Source organism: Entelurus aequoreus, linkage group LG17 (assembly GCF_033978785.1).
Source record: "Entelurus aequoreus isolate RoL-2023_Sb linkage group LG17, RoL_Eaeq_v1.1, whole genome shotgun sequence".
In the NCBI taxonomy this organism is placed as follows: Eukaryota; Metazoa; Chordata; class Actinopteri; order Syngnathiformes; family Syngnathidae; genus Entelurus; species Entelurus aequoreus.
The window spans coordinates 43,386,970-43,403,568 of NC_084747.1; the positions used below are offsets into that span (position 1 = coordinate 43,386,970).

The 16,599-nt window shown below is 37.6% G+C and overlaps 1 protein-coding gene across 2 annotated transcripts in view; it reads right to left on the reverse strand.

The window, feature by feature from the left end:
- The window catches only part of ipo11 (importin 11), a 211,524-nt gene that overhangs the window by 37,450 nt on the left and 157,475 nt on the right, over window positions 1-16,599 (reverse strand). For both annotated transcript variants that reach the window (XR_009821728.1, XM_062025729.1), the window contains exon 29: window positions 15,883-15,967. Coding sequence is in view for 1 of the 2 variants with exons in the window: in XM_062025729.1 (XP_061881713.1) it covers window positions 15,883-15,967 (85 nt within the window). In the remaining variant the exon portion in view is untranslated. The remainder of the gene's footprint in view (window positions 1-15,882; window positions 15,968-16,599) is intronic.

The following is a 16,599-nucleotide window of genomic DNA, read 5'->3' on the forward strand; positions in this document are numbered from 1 at the left end:
TGGCGATAGGAAGGTCACTATTGGCTGGTTGGATATTTTCTAGGCTTAATGAAGGTTTCTTCAACAGATTTTCAAAATGCTCAGCCCATCTCAGCTTTTGCGATTCTATGCCCGGAATGTGTGTTCCTTCGTTGTCCCTCACTGGTCTGTCTAGCTGGCTAAACTTGCCTGACAGCTTTTGGATGTTAGTATCCAGCTTTGGCTTTTCTAGCATGTGTGCGGCTATTATTTATTTCTGATTTCTTTTTTATCCTCTCATGGATACTTTTTAAGGTCCCTTTTGAGATCGATTGTTTTTGCCCCTGCTTCTTGTAATCTAGTGCTTCCTGACATGTTGATGTTATTGCCTCTTTAATGCTCTTCCACTTTTCATCTATGGTCTCTCCTTCGGTCTGCTGTTGAGAGTATGTTCTAAACTCGTCGAGCCTGGCTGTTTCTTTCAGAGCAGTGATGTTGTACCTCTGGCGTTGGCTGATTTGCCCTGCCCAGTTCCACCTCAGCTTGAACTTCATGCGGGCACCCAGAAGATGGTGGTCTGATGCAACATCCATCTTCAAGAGATCTTCTAAACTTTCTCCCAATGCAAATATGGTTTATCTGGTTTTCTGTAATCAGGTCTGGTGACACCCAGGTCGTTATTATGCATCCGTTTGTGTTGTAAGAAGGTACCGCCAATAACTAGGTTGGTAGTGGCACACCTCTCCCCATTCTCATTCATCTCCCCTAAGCCTTGTTTTTTTTCCCATTACTTCCTCATACCTCTGGTTTTTGCTGCTGATCTTGGCATTAAAGTCACACATGGTGACGATAAAGTCACATCCTGGGCGTGTCTGGATGATGGTCAGTAGTCTGTTGTAAAAATCCTCAGTTGCAGATCCCCCAGACTCAACTCTCATTGGTCGGGGCATAGCATTGGATCATATCCAAGTTAATCCTTTGTGTGTTGTGCGGAAGCAGGCAGTGAGGATGTGGGCCATGTGCCTCCCATCCAATGAGAGCTCTCTGTGCCCTTTTTGTCAACATTAAGGTCACTTTCTGGCTGTGGGGTGCATTTGCTTCCTCATGGCCCGAGAACAGCAGCATCTCCCCTGTGGCTGACCAAAATGTTGAAAGAGCCATATTGGACCAAAAATACAATTAAAAAAACAATCTGTCTGGAGCCGCAAAAAAATTTAACGCCTTATATAAGTTCTATAATGAAGAGAACACATGATGTAAGTGTATATACTAGCAATATTAGCCTACTATCAAAATGACTGTGTCGCAGGCTGAATCTGTCTGAGGCTAAATCCCTTTTAGATTGACAGCAAAATGAACGAATCGGCGATCTTGAAATATAAACCACTGCCAGAGCATTTTTCAAGTTGTATTCCGTTGTTCCGATTTGATAGGGATAATTTTACAATCCTATAAATTACATTTTCTTTGTACCGTATTTTTCGGAGTACAAGCCGCACCGGCCAAAAATGCATAATAAAGAAGGAAAAAAACATAAGTCGCACTGGAGTATAAGTCACATTTTTGGGGGAAATTTATTTGATAAAACCCAACACCAAGAATAGACCTTTGGAAAGGCAATTTAAAATAAATAAAGAATAGTGAACAACAGGCTGAATAAGTGTATGTTATATGACGCATAAATAACCAACTGAGAACGTGCCTGGTATGTTAACGTAACATACTATGGTAAGAGTCATTCAAATAACTATAATATATAGAACATGCTATACGTTTACCAAACAATCTGTCACTCCTAATCGCTAAATGCGATGAAATCTTATACGTCTAGTCCCTTACGTGAATGAGCTAAATAATATTATTTGATATTTTACGGTAATGTGTTAATAAGTTCACACATAAGTCGCTCCTGAGTATATGTCGCACCCCCGGCCAAACTATGAAAAAAACTGTGACTTATAGTCCGAAAAATACGGTAAAATCTAGCATCTTTATATCTTTTATATGTTATTGGAGACTGTACTTGTGTTTAAAAACTAGCTTAAATGAGCCTCCCCTTACCTGAAAGACCAGCAGCCACCACTTGTTTGAAGGCATGTGTAAGAAAGAATGTTTAAAATAGAGTGCGCATGTCTGTATATGAGTGTTTGTGTCCATTTTGTGTTAAGCAGTTTAAAAAAGCCTAATGTTAGAAAAACAAACATTCGCATAAGCAAACACATCCGCCCTGAGATTGGTAGGTTGTGAGTTCAAACCCCGGCCGAGTCATACCAAAGACTATAAAAATGTGACCCATTACCTCCCTGCTTGGCACTCAGCATTAAGGGTTGGAATTGGGGGTTAAATTACCAAAAATTATTCCCGGGCGCGACCACCGCTGCTGCCCACTGCTCCCCTCACCTCCCAGGGGGTGAGCAAGGGTGATGGGTCAAATGCAGAGAATAATTTCGCCACACCTACTGTGTGTGTGACAATCATTGGTACTTCAACTTCAACATTGTCCAGTCCCATATTGCTAGTATTAAAAACTTGAAAATTATCTGTCTAAGGTACACTCAAAGATGAAGAAAAACCCTCCTATTGATCTGTGTTTAATCACAAATAATTACAAGTTAACTACTGAAACAATGCAATTGCTCTTGATTATAGTTTGACAACCCTAGTAGTACATATACTATACTATTAAGTTGTAAGAATATAGAACAATATTGTTGGTCCTAAAACTGTTTAATAGTTATGTTATTAGGTTACAATGCAAGAACAAAATGTTTCTGTTGAAAAAAGGATACACGTGTGTAAAATGTGTGTAAAAACATAACACAAGCAGGCACTAGTGTTGATTATGACTACAAATAGTACCAGTCAAAAGCAATGTATGTAGCACCAATCACCGACCTCAATAGGAGCAACTGCATACATTTTATACAAGTTTTTCTGCTTTGTACTGTTTGTGATGGAAGCTAAGCAATAATTCTGAAATGCAATAAACTGTATTTGTAAATTTGGAGTTAATAAATTAAAAAAAAGAAAAAGAAAGAGATACTGAGTTTAAGCGTTTTCCCCAGGAGGTACAACTGTCTGGGCCCGTGTCATCAGCGCCCAACAGAGCAGGTCTTTCATGTCTCTCATACTTCATTTCGTGTTTGATGCTGCTGCCCTTGTAGATGAAGAACCGCAATCACATCATGCTTTATGTACTACTTAAAGCCAAGCAAACGACAGATAACCGCATCTCGTTGACTAGGCCCCTTAAAGCAAAGCAAAAGCCCCCTAGACAGACACTAAACAAGATGAAGAGGAATAAGTTCTTAAGATTTACAAAAAGTTACATTTATACAGTAAATCACAGGAGGCACTTGCAAACTGCAAGTCCCAATACTGCTGCAGAGGGACTGTAAATGGCCCATAAATGTATTTATTTTTCTTTCAATTTTTGTAGCAATTTCCTAAAAACTGCAGACCACCTTATATAGACAGCAACATGCTCCTGTCAAATAGAGGAGAAATGACTAGCGTAACCAAATTGATTGTATTTTAATTTATGACTGTGTTATCCATTTGGTGAGGTTAAAGGGGAACTGCACTTTTTTATTTGCCTATCGTTCACAATCATTATGAGACGTGACGACGGATGTTATCTTTTTTTTTTTTTTATGCATTCTAAAATATTAAATAAATGTGATCAAAAGTCCACTTACAATGGGGCCTATGGGAGCCGCTCAATTCTGCCTATGAATCCCTTAAAAAAACTTCCAAACACCTCCAACCTCTTAAGACCCAAGCTGTTTGTTTACATGCTTTTTTTATTTCTCTTTGCTATTTGGGCTTATTGGACCCTAATTAGAATAAAAACTAAGAATCATCTTTTTATATGATGTACCGGTACTTGTTTTAATTTATTTCAGGCAATGACAGACAAGTACAAGGTGGACAACATATACCGTATTTTTCGGACGATAAAGCGCACTTAAAATCCTTTCATTTTCTCTAAACTCGACAGTGCGCTTTATAGCCCGGTGCGCCTAATGTACAGAATCATTTTGTTTGTGCTTACTGACCTCAAAGCTATTGTATTTGGTACATGGTGAAATGATAAGTGTGACCAGTAGATGGCAGTCACACAAGAGCTACATGTAGACTGCAATATGATGGCAGTCGCACATAAGAGATATGTGTAGACTGTAATATGACTTAAGTAAACAACACCAAAATGTTATATGTTCCATTAAAAATATAGAACATTACACACGGCACACAAAAATGTATCAAAATGTTTTAGTATGACTTTGGTAAGCTATGAAGCCGCACCGCTTGATGGATTGTACTGTGCTTCAACATATGAGTATTATTATGGCGTGTGTATAAGGTAAGACATATCATCTGGTGTTTCGTTTCGCAATATTAAGCAAAAGCAACTTTTCTTACCTTCTGGTATCTGCTAATGTGTATTTGGGATGTGCATAGGTCCTGAAAATTTGCGCGCCTCTGCCTTTTTGCTGAATTTCCCACAGGGATCAATAAAGTACTTTCTATTCTATTCTATTTGTAGTCTGTGCCGACACCGTAGTCGATAAGCTTCTTCTTTTTCTCTATCTTCTTGTTATGGGACATTCATCCTTCGCTGTTGCCATTTCTAATATAAAGTAGTGTATAGTTCTTACTTATAACTGTCAGTAAACTCGCCATGAAAGCGCTAAAACATACCGGTGTAGTGAGTTTACGTTATTCACCCAAGGAACTTTAGTTATTAGAGAGTTCCAGACGGACGGTTTTTCACGGGACACGCGTTGTTGTTGTACTAGTGAGCCACGGATGAGGATATGCTGCTCCGTTATTGATTTAAGTAAAATCTGAATGTCATTAAAAACAGTTAGCTCCATCTTTTGACACTTCTTCCACCCCCGTCCTTGCACGCTACACCGGTACAACAAAGATAACGGAGAAAAGACGCTGCCGAAGGTGAGCCACGTAAATAAGACCGCCCACAAAACGGCGCATCCTGAAGCGACTGTCAGAAAGCGGCTTGAAGATGATCTGTAAAACATAATCGATGCAACATTTTGAACAAAGAACCATCATTATATGTTATGTAGACCACAAGGAAGTGTTTTCAATTTAGAAAAAATAATAATTAATGACCCCTTTAATGCGCCCTATAATCTGGTGCGCCTTTTGTATGAAAATAGCCCCGACTAGACCCACTTATCGGCAGTGCGCTTTATAATCCGGTGTGCCCTATGGTCCGGAAAATACGGTAATATTATTCATTCATGTAATGCAAAAGGGAATCTACAATATGAAAACATGATGATCCAGTTTTGACTGAAAGGGAGTGGGAAGAAGATAACCTATTTAATCCCACCCCCAGTTCTCCGTTCAGTGATTAATACATTGAACTTCACTGTTACTTTGTTCAAGGATTATAATACAAATTCTTATATCATGGTGGCATTACCACAGGTAACAATAATTATAACACTGTAACAATAATTTGTAGCAACAATGTAAGGAAAATTAACAATACTAACAATGGTAATGGACAAAATACCAACAATGGTAACGGACAAAATTCCAACAATGGTAATAAACAATATACCAACGATGGTAAGGAAACATTGAACACATGTTAACACTATAAGACAGAGTACAACAGCAATTCAAATTAAACACCCTCATCTCTATATTTTAGCCAGATTCAATGTTTGTAAAACAGTTTAAATTGATTAATAGTTTGGCATTGCTTGTGTTGTAAGTCCAGTTTGTTCCAGTGTTTTACTTTGCATACAGACAAACAAAAAGCTTTACGAGTGGTTTGAGCTCTCAGCAATGAGAAATATCCAAAACCTCTCAAGTTATGAGCCCGCACTGGTGTTATAAAAAAAAAAAAAAGTGGGTTAGGCGGTAATAATTTATTAAATTCTTTATATAAGATTGATGTATTATATTTAACAAAATCATCACATTTTAGCAATTTTGATTGCATAAACAGTATGTTCTATAAAACAACCTTGTCAATGAGCCGCACTGCTCTTTTCTGTCAGAGGATTAATTGTGTTCTAGCAAGTATTCCCCCACCCTTCAACACAATATCTAAGATATGGGAGTACCACGGTGCAGAATAAAATACGGAGTGCATTTCATTAGGGTGTAGTTTTGCTTTGTTCATAATTGAGGCTTTTGGAGATTTTTGTTTTAATGTGTCTGACTTGGGGTTTCCATGATAGTTTACTATCAAATATTACTCCCAAAAATATATTCTCATTTCCGATTTCAATTTGGGTACCATCAATACTTATTTTCTGTTCAGACATTATGTTCCGATTGCCAAACATCACTAGCTTAGTTTTATTTATATTCAAGGATTATTCATTTGTGTCCATCCGTTTTTTATTATGTTTAGTTCCTGTTTACTGTATTTATGAGCTAATTATAGTCATCACTACTGTAGAATATATTTGTGTTGACTGCAAATAGTATAAAATTCAGTACTTTGGCTGCATTAAAAAATATCATTAATATACACATGAAACAGTCTTGGCTCCAACACGGACCCTTGGGGAACATCACAAGCAATGCCAAGAGTATCTGATAAATATTGACCCATTTTTATAAACTGTACCCTCCCTGTTAAAATATTTTTTTTAACGAGTCTCCAGCCAGCCCCCTAATTTCATATCTTTCCATCTTATTTAGTAGGATTAAATGATTAATGGTAATAACGTTTTTTTTAAAAAAATCAATAAAGATACCAACTGGATACTTTTTATGCTTCAGTGCATTAGTAATTTCTTCAATAGCTTCAGTTATCGCCATTGAGGTTGTTCTTTTGGACCTAAAGCCCTACTGACCCTCATTGATTATATGATGTTTCTCAAGAAACGTTTTGAGTCGAGAATGAAATAGTTTCTCTAATGTTCTGCCCCGAGCAAATGCTCGAGTCATTGTTTTCTGGCGGACACATTGATACAGACAAGCAACAACATTGGTAGAAATCCCATCGTGTAAGCTTCATCTTGAAACTTGGTCAAATCTTTGAAAGTAGACATTGTGCATACATACAGTATATACATACACATATTTATTTATATACATATAAGTATGTTTATATGTGTATATTTAGGCTGAAACGACACGTCGACATAGTCGACGTCATCGGTTACGTAAATACGTCGACGCCGTTTTTGTGCGTCGACGCGTCGCATATTTACGTCACGCTACCGTCGTGGCGAAGCGCAAAGCAGACGATCAAAGCAGACGATGCGAGCGGTGCGAGCGAGGGGGAAAAATCACGCCAAAAGTCGTCAAAAGTGTGAAAGTATTTCAATACACAGCCTAATAATGTTGTTGTATGCACACTGTGTCGAGCGTAAATGGCCTATAATAGCAGCACAACGGCTATGAACGAACATTTGAAAAGAAAACCATCAACTAGTCAATCGTCCGCGTGAGCATACGTTGTCATCATTACACAAAAACATGAATGTGTCATTTGTATCTGCTAGGGGTGTAACGGTACGTGTTTTGTATTGAACCGCTTCGGTACGGGGCTTTCGGTTCGGTACGGGGGTGTACCAAACGAGTTTCTAAGCTAAAGCTAACTTTAGCTGCTAAAGTCTTAACAAGCTGCTTTGCTCATTCTGCCTCTGTCTCAGCACGCAGCATTGTCCCACCCACACAACCATCTGATTGGTACACACAAAGCATTATCAGCCAATCAGCAGTGCGTATTCAGAGCGTTACCAGCCAATCAGCAGTGCGTATTCAGAGCGCATGTAGTCAGCATTTCAGCGTGGAGCAGATAGGTGTTTAGCAGGTGAGCATCAGGCAGCGGACTCTCCCCAAATGATAATAAACACCTCCCAGTCAACTACTAGTAACATCACTATGAGCCCGTTGACCTTCTAGAAACTTAAACTGCAGCTCAGCTCACTCGCAGTCCTGGCTTGAGGTGAAGGCTAATTACCTCTCAGTTCCAGCCACATCGACCCCTATTGAGCGCCTATTTTCAGCTGCTGGGAATATTGTAAACAAGAAAAGAACCAGAGCATGTAGACATGCTAACCTTTCTTCATTACAACTGTTAGTCACTCACTGGAATGAGTAGAATTGGTTATTGTGTACTGTGTTGGACTGGATGTTTATTTTGCACATTTTAAAAGCAATACTTAATGTTTACAGTGCTCCAGAATATTTAGATTGGCACTTTTTTGTATTGGATGTTTATCTTTATTTTTGCACATTTTAGCAAATAAGCAATACTTTCACTTTTGTTGAAATGTTCACACTGTTGTTACAGAATATTTCGTTTTACACTTTTTTGTATTGGATGTTTATCTTTATTTTTGCACATTTTAAAGCAAAATAAGCAATACTTTTACTTTTGAAATGCTTATACTATTGCAGAATATTAAGATTTGCACTGGATGTTGACTTTTATATTTGCACATTAAAAAGCAAATAAGCTACTTTTAATTTTGTTAAAGGTTAAAAGTTTTAAATGTTTACATTGTTACAGAATATTTAGTCATGTTGTTGTCAATGTTGACTGAGTGGCCATACTTCTTTTTTTTGTAAATAAAAGCCATGCCTTTTGAAAAAACTGGCCTACATTTATTTTTTCATCTTCATTTTTAATAAAAAAAATTATCGGTAAAAGGAAAAATAATCTATAGATTAATCGGAAAAATAATCTATAGATTAACCGATTAATCGAAAAAATAATCTATAGATTAATCGACAGAAAAATAATCGTTAGCTTCAGCCTTAGTGTATATACTGTATGTATGTGCTTACAATGTAAAACAGGCTGCACATTGTAAATAAGCTACTTTTAATTTTATTAAAGGTTAAAAGTTTTAAATGTTTACATTGTTACAGAATATTTAGTCATGTTGTTGTCAATGTTGACTGAGTGGCCATACTTCTTTTTTTTGTAAATAAAATCCATGCCTTTTGAAAAAACTGGCCTACATTTATTTTCTCATCTTCATTTTGAATAAAAAAATTATCGGTAAAAGGAAAAATAATCTATAGATTAATGGGAAAAATAATCTATAGATTAACCGAAAAAAATAATCTATAGATTAATCGATAGAAAAATAATCGTTAGTTTCAGCCTTAGTGTATATACTGTATGTATGTGCTTACAATGTAAAACAGGCTGCACATTGTAAATAAGCTACTTTTAATTTTGTTAAAGGTTAAAAGTTTTAAATGTTTACATTGTTACAGAATATTTAGTCATGTTGTTGTCAATGTTGACTGAGTGGCCATACTTCTTTTTTTTGTAAATAAAAGCCATGCCTTTTGAAAAAACTGGCCTACATTTATTTTTTCATCTTCATTTTGAATAAAAAAATTATCGGTAAAAGGAAAAATAATCTATAGATTAATCGGAAAAATCTATAGATTAACCGATTAATCGAAAAAAATAATCTATAGATTAATCGATAGAAAAATAATCGTTAGCTTCAGCCTTAGTGTATATACTGTATGTATGTGCTTACAATGTAAAACAGGCTGCACATTGTAAATAAGCTACTTTTAATTTTGTTAAAGGTTAAAAGTTTTAAATGTTTACATTGTTACAGAATATTTAGTCATGTTGTTGTCAATGTTGACTGAGTGGCCATACTTCTTTTTTTTGTAAATAAAAGCCATGCCTTTTGAAAAAACTGGCCTACATTTATTTTTTCATCTTCATTTTGAATAAAAAAATTATCGGTAAAAGGAAAAATAATCTATAGATTAATCGGAAAAATAATCTATAGATTAACCGAAAAAAAATAATCTATAGATTAATCGATAGAAAAATAATCGTTAGCTTCAGCCTTAGTGTATATACTGTATGTATGTGCTTACAATGTAAAACAGGCTGCACATTGTACCTCCCAGTTTATCAACATATAGTATTCTGCCCTCCTTGAATGTAGGAATTTAGTTTGGGGAAACTCTTTTAAATCAGAGATGAAAAATCAACTTGAAGTTGTTCATTGATAGTGTCTACACTTAAGTAAAACCAAGCACACAAAGGAAAGTGCATGTACTTGTAGAAATCTTTTTATATCAACAATAGTGTTTGGTATGAACTGAAAAGAGCAATATAATTATACAGGATTAAGATTGGTTCTAATGCTGCCAGCTTAATGCTAACGTACAATGGACCAGCTCATTGACAGGCTAACTTAAATTAGCAGGGCGAACACGAACAAACGCTTATCAAAGGAGATTTTTACGCAACAATATTGACATAAAACAGAAAGTGTATTTCTACAGAGACATACATTCATCAAACTGTAGAAACAAATGCTAACCGCTAACTTTGTACTCCTCAATGAGTCTCTTGCTCCTGCAGCTTGACCATCAATGGAAAACTGTTAAACAAACATCAAACTCTTAATTTTAAAACAAACAGCGTAGTCGATGTTTTGTGAAACATGACTGAGATGGAAGCACATACTTCACCTGGAAGGTAAAGTGTTACTTGGGGGTGATCAAGGGTGATGGGTCAAATGCAGAGAATAATTTCGCACACCTCGTGTGTGTGTGTGTGTGACAATCATTGGTACTTAATGTATCGCAAAATCTTAAGAAAAAAAAAAAGTGTTAGTAGTTTGACTTGTGGCAGCTGCCACAAGTAAATGAATATATGGGAAACATTGGAAATTGTTTCCAAAATAAGAATAATACTGAAGGGAAAAGTGAACAACAAAAATCCCCCCCCCCCCCAGAAAACGTTGTTAAGTGTTTACTTCAACACCCGGCTGACAATTGGTCGATCTCTAATTTAAATCCTTTAGTTTTTACCCTCATAGTCCTCCATTTATTCCTTGAATTTGTAAACATTTACAAAAACAGAAAAAAAATTTTTTTAAAGAAAATTGAAAAAAAGAAAAAAGGCAGTGGCTCCCCTCACTCTATGGAGGCACAATTAGTTGCAAGATTGTCAGCCTCAGAGTTGGGACACATAATAAATACAGTGTCAGCCAGAGCCAAACTGCGTTTGTAATCGGCATTGAAAGATATTACTCAGCCATGGAGATCAAATACTTTCATGAAAATTGGCTATCCCTACTGAGCTCTCTTAAAGGCCGACTGAAACCCACTACTACCGACCACGCAGTCTGATAGTTTATATATCAATGATGAAATCTTAACATTGCAACACATGCCAATACGGCCGGGTTAACTTATAAAGTGCAATTTTAAATTTCCCGCTAAACTTCCGGTTGGAAACGTCTTTGGATGATGCGTATGCGCATGACGTCACGACGGCAACGGAAGTATTCGTACCCAATGTGTCACCATACAAACTGCTCTGTTTTCATCGAACAATTCCACAGTATTCTGGACATCTGTGTTGGTGAAACTTTTGCAATTTGTTTAATGAACAATGGAGATTGCAAAGAAGAAAGTTGTAGGTGGGATCGGTGTATTAGCGGCTGGCTGTAGCAACACAACAAGGACTACTTACTTGGATAGCAGACGCGCTAGCCGCCAACGCATCTGTGATCGGGTGAAGTCCTTTGTCGCGCCGTCGATCGCTGGAACGCAGGTGAGCACGGGTGTTGATGAGCAGATGAGGGCTGGCTGGCGTAGGTGGAGCGCTAATGTTTTTATCATAGCTCTGTGAGGTCCGGTTGCTAAGTCAGCTTCAGCGTCGTTAGCAACAGCATTGTTAAGCTTTGCCAGGCTGAGAATTATTAACCGTGTAGTTACATGTCCATGGTTTAATAGTATTGTTGATCTTCTGTCTATCCTTCCAGTCAGGGATTTATTTATTTTGTTTCTATCTGCATTGGAGCCAGATGCTATCACGTTAGCTCAGTAGCTAAAGAGCTTCGCTGATGTATTGTCGTGGAGATAAAAGTCACTGTGAATGTCCATTTCTCGTTCTCGACTCTCATTTTCAAGAGGATATAGTATCCGAGGTGGTTTAAAATACAAATCCGTGATCCACAATAGAAAAAGGAGAGTGTGTGGAATCCAATGAGACCTTGCACCTAAATTACGGTCAGAGCGAAAAAAGATACACCCTGCACTGCCTCTCGTTCTTCACTCTAACGTTCCTCATCCACGAATCTTTCATCCTCGCTCAAATTAATGGGGTAATCGTCGCTTTCTCGGTCCAAATCTCTCTCGCTCCATTGTAAACAACGGGGAATTGTGAGGAATCCTACCTCCTGTGACGTCACGCTACTTCCGGTATAGGAAAGGCTTTTTTTTTTATCAGCGACCAAAAGTTGCAAACTTTATCGTCGTTGTTCTATACTAAATCCTTTCAGCAAAAATATGGCAATATCGCGAAATGATCAAGTATGACACATAGAATGGATCTGCTATCCCCGTTTAAATAAATAAAAAATCATTTCAGTAGGCCTTTAACTTTGTGCTACATAGACATTTAGCGAAATAAGGATACTTTAATGAATTGAGTTTACTTTTAGACAATGCTGAGGGCCAATACAAAAAAAGCAGTGTGCAGAACATGACCTGCACTCCACACTTTGGACAACCCTGCAACAGCCTAAAAGAGCTGTTTTGCCTTGTGTGCACTGGTTCAATCGTTCTGCCCATGTGAACTTCCCAGAAAGGCAAAGCCTAAGTCAGTCAATCTTAGCAATGTAATGGGATTTTACTAAGTGATACAACCATCATCTCCTCTCCCAATTAGGAGCAATTAGACACGGTCTTCAACACATAAAATACTTGCAAGGCAGTGCAGCCAGGAGAAAGTCAAACTGGAGTCAAACAGTCTTCAAAAATGTCACAAGGCTGCTCTATCCTCACAAACTTTCTCTCTCAAAATGTATCGCACAGACAGACCGACTCCAGCACACAAATGTATGCATTAACAAGTGAAACGAGGTGCGATTTTGCTTTTCCTCTATTCCCTGTAGCAAGAAGTCAGGGTCTGGGATGAGGTGATAAGTGCACTGGGCTCAGGAAACACACATACTGTACACAAGAACCTGCACCAGAACAAATAAACAAAACATTGTTGTACTTCTCCAACCGTACAGAAATGAAATTAACTTGGAATATAACTGAAGGAAAGTACATATTTTTAAAACAACAGCATTTTAAATGAACAATGCAAGCTGATGGTGTTGAACTTCGACAAGTTGCCTGGATAAGGCCTAATCCCTTACAGGCATGCATACTCGCATATATTGAAAGCATAATTGTGTTCATTTCTTATCAGTGCTCTCCCAACAGCCCATTAGGCGACTTAAAGCATGCTACCACCATGACCCATTTTGCGTCCTGCAGGAGCTAAACTTAAAAGTGATGATGGGGCAAACTGTAGCGGTTTGTAAAGCTGAATATTTTAAATGTGTGTATCTAGGGAGTTTTTCTGTGTGCTACTTTAGAGCAGTGTTGGGATATGCCAAAATATGCAACAACACAATTCCGTAGTCCTTACATTATAGTTGTATTAAGAACAAAAAGTCAATTGTTCTCTTTGAGGTTGGCGTGCAGCCGTTATTCTACTAAAAATAATTATATATATCTTACTAAGAAAAAAAAGTTGTGATTAGGGATGTTTGCAGTGACTTAATTGATGTGGCTCAATAACTCAGCTGCCTCTGTATTTTTAAAGTAAAGTCAGCAGAATATGTTCATTTAAAAAAAACAAAAAAAACAAAGTTAAGTATTTTTTGTCGCTATCATATGGTTTCACCTTCGGAAATCAGATTAATTCCAAATACAGATAAATAGTTTAAGCTTCTATTTCTTGCAAATTTAATGATTATGGCCTATTGATAATGAAAACCACAAATTCAGTGTTGGATAGTCATGGTGTCACAGCCAGCTTTTTAACTCAAAACACCTGCAAATGTTTCTTGAGTCTTTAAACAGTCTCTCAGTCTGGGTGAGTAGGCTCCACAATCATGTGGAAGACTGCTGACTTGACAGATGTCCAGAAAACAGTTGCTGTATGTACACCCTCCACAAGGAATGTAAACCACAAAAACTAATTGATATGCTTTGGTGTTGCTGTGCTTGATTGGCCTCTATCAAAGCACGCTGGGCTTTCATTTATTACACTAACTGCCACTGGCTCATCGTTTCTATGCTTTGCTGAATTGATGCAGTAACCCAAGCAAAAGTATTGAGTTCATAGAAATAAACAAAGTTTTTAGAATACTAGCATCTCTGTTTAATAATATATAATTTAATTGCTCTTATCTAATTCAATTTTCTCAAAAACTGCATTTTGTGTTTTTTATTATCTGTGAGCAATAATCATCACAATTGTAAGAAATAAGTGCTTGAAATATTTGTATAATATATGGGTTTGTCCACCTACCCTTTTTATTAGTGTTTCAGTATAGGTGTTTAAAGGCCTACTGAAACCCACTACTACCGACCACGCAGTCTGATAGTTTATATATCAATGATGAAATCTTAACATTGCAACACATGCCAATACGGCCGGGTTAACTTATAAAGTGCAATTTTAAATTTCCCGGCAAACTTCCGGCTGAAAACGTTTCGATATGATGACGTTTGCGCGTGACGTCACGACGGCAACGGAAGTATTCGTACCCAATGTGTCACCATACAAACTTCTTTGTTTTCATCGAACATTTCCACAGTATTCTGGACATCTGTGTTGGTGAATCTTTTGCAATTTGTTTAATGGACAATGGAGACTGCAAATAAGAAAGTTGTAGGTGCGATCGGTGTATTAGCAGCGGACTACAGCAACACAATCAGGAGGTTGTGTTGTGTTTTAGCTGGATACAAGACGCACTACTGTGAGTACAGCTTTGGCTTCCAAACATTTGATCGCTTGCCCGTATGTGCGTGTCGTTATGTGCATGTCACGTACGTAACTTTGGGGAAATATATGTTTCTTGCCGACTCTGATAGCGGCCGGGGTGTCGTCGAAAGCTACAACGCCCGCCGCCGCCGCCGCTCCGTAGTTAGCTTCAATTGTTAAGCTTCGCCAAGCTGGAAATTATTAACCGTGTATTTACATGTTCATGGTTTAATAGTAATGTTGATCTTCTGTCTATCCTTCCAGTCAGGGTTTTTTGTTTCTATCTGCATTTGAGACTGATGCTATCACGTTAGCTACGTAGCTAAGTTAGTTAGCTTCAATTGTTAAGCTTCGCCAAGCTGGAAATTATTAACCGTGTAGTATTGTTGATCTTCTGTCTATCCTTCCAGTCAGGGTTTTTTAAAATTTTGTTTCTATCTGCATTTGAGACCGATGCTATCATGTGAGCTCCGTAGCTAAAGTGCGTCAACGATGTATTGTCGTGGAGATAAAAGTCACTGTGAATGTCCATTTCGCGTTCTCGACTCTCATTTTCAAGAGGATATATTTTCCGAGGTGGTTTAAAATACAAATCCGTGATCCACAATAGAAAAAGGAGAGTGTGTGGAATCCAATGGAACCTTGTACCTAAGTTACGGTCAGAGCGAAAAAAGATACACCCTGCACTGCCTCTAGTCCTTCACTCTAACGTGCCTCATCCACGAATCTTTCATCCTCGCTCAAATTAATGGGGTAATCGTCGCTTTCTCGGTCCGAATCTCTCTCGCTCCATTGTAAACAACGAGGAATTGTGAGGAATCCTACCTCCTGTGACGTCACGCTACTTCCGGTATAGGCAAGGCTTTTTTTTATCAGCGACCAAAAGTTGCGAACTTTATCGTCGTTATTCTATACTAAATCCTTTCAGCAAAAATATGGCAATATCGCAAAATGATCAAGTATGACACATAGAATGGATCTGCTATCCCCGTTTAAATAAAAAAAAATAATTTCAGTTGGCCTTTAAGTCATCCATCCATTTTCTACCGCTTGTCTCTTTCGGGGTTAAGCGAAAAAATTACATACGCATCTACTATACGAGCCATTTTTTTCTATAATAAGTATGTATGACGACACTTGTGTTGTTGACTGACCAGTTTTTTCCTCTTGTCCTGCTCAGTCGGAGGTTCCTCATCATCGCTCAGCTTGGGCTCTTCAAAGTGGCTCATCAGCATGCAGCTGCAAACACAATGATAAAATATTAAACTACTTATTAACAACCATACTTATACTTGCACAGCAGGACAGAATTATAGAATAGTTAGTATGCACACACATTCACACTAAAGGAATACTGCTCGCTATTGATATTGGTTAATTGCAAAGTGAAGAGAAAACAAAAGAGTTTTTATAACCCTATTATGAGCAAACATATAGAGGAGAGTTCCACATATATTGCCTTTGATTCGATTGCTCTTCATAAGCAAATCCAAATACAATGTCCTAACATTACAATGCATATTTAAATAAATATCAGTGGGCACTGCCAGCAAACACTTATGGCAACTGGAAAAAGGACAAGATTGGAACTAATTCCTAAATACATTGGAGTGGTTTATTAAACCCAAAACTGCATCTGTGTCAGCTAACTGCATTTATAAAGAATACTGCACAACTCAAATATTTCACAGGCAAAGGAAGAAAGCTAAAGAATTTAAACCAACCTTTCTGCCAAAGTTTGGAGTTTATCTTTGCCCTGGCACATTTAGAGCTAGAAAAGAGCAATGTTGACAGTGGAGAGAAGGGCACCCTGCTTGTAGGTTAGAAATGAGCTAGACGTACAAAGTGGCAGATTCGGTTTCACAAAAGGG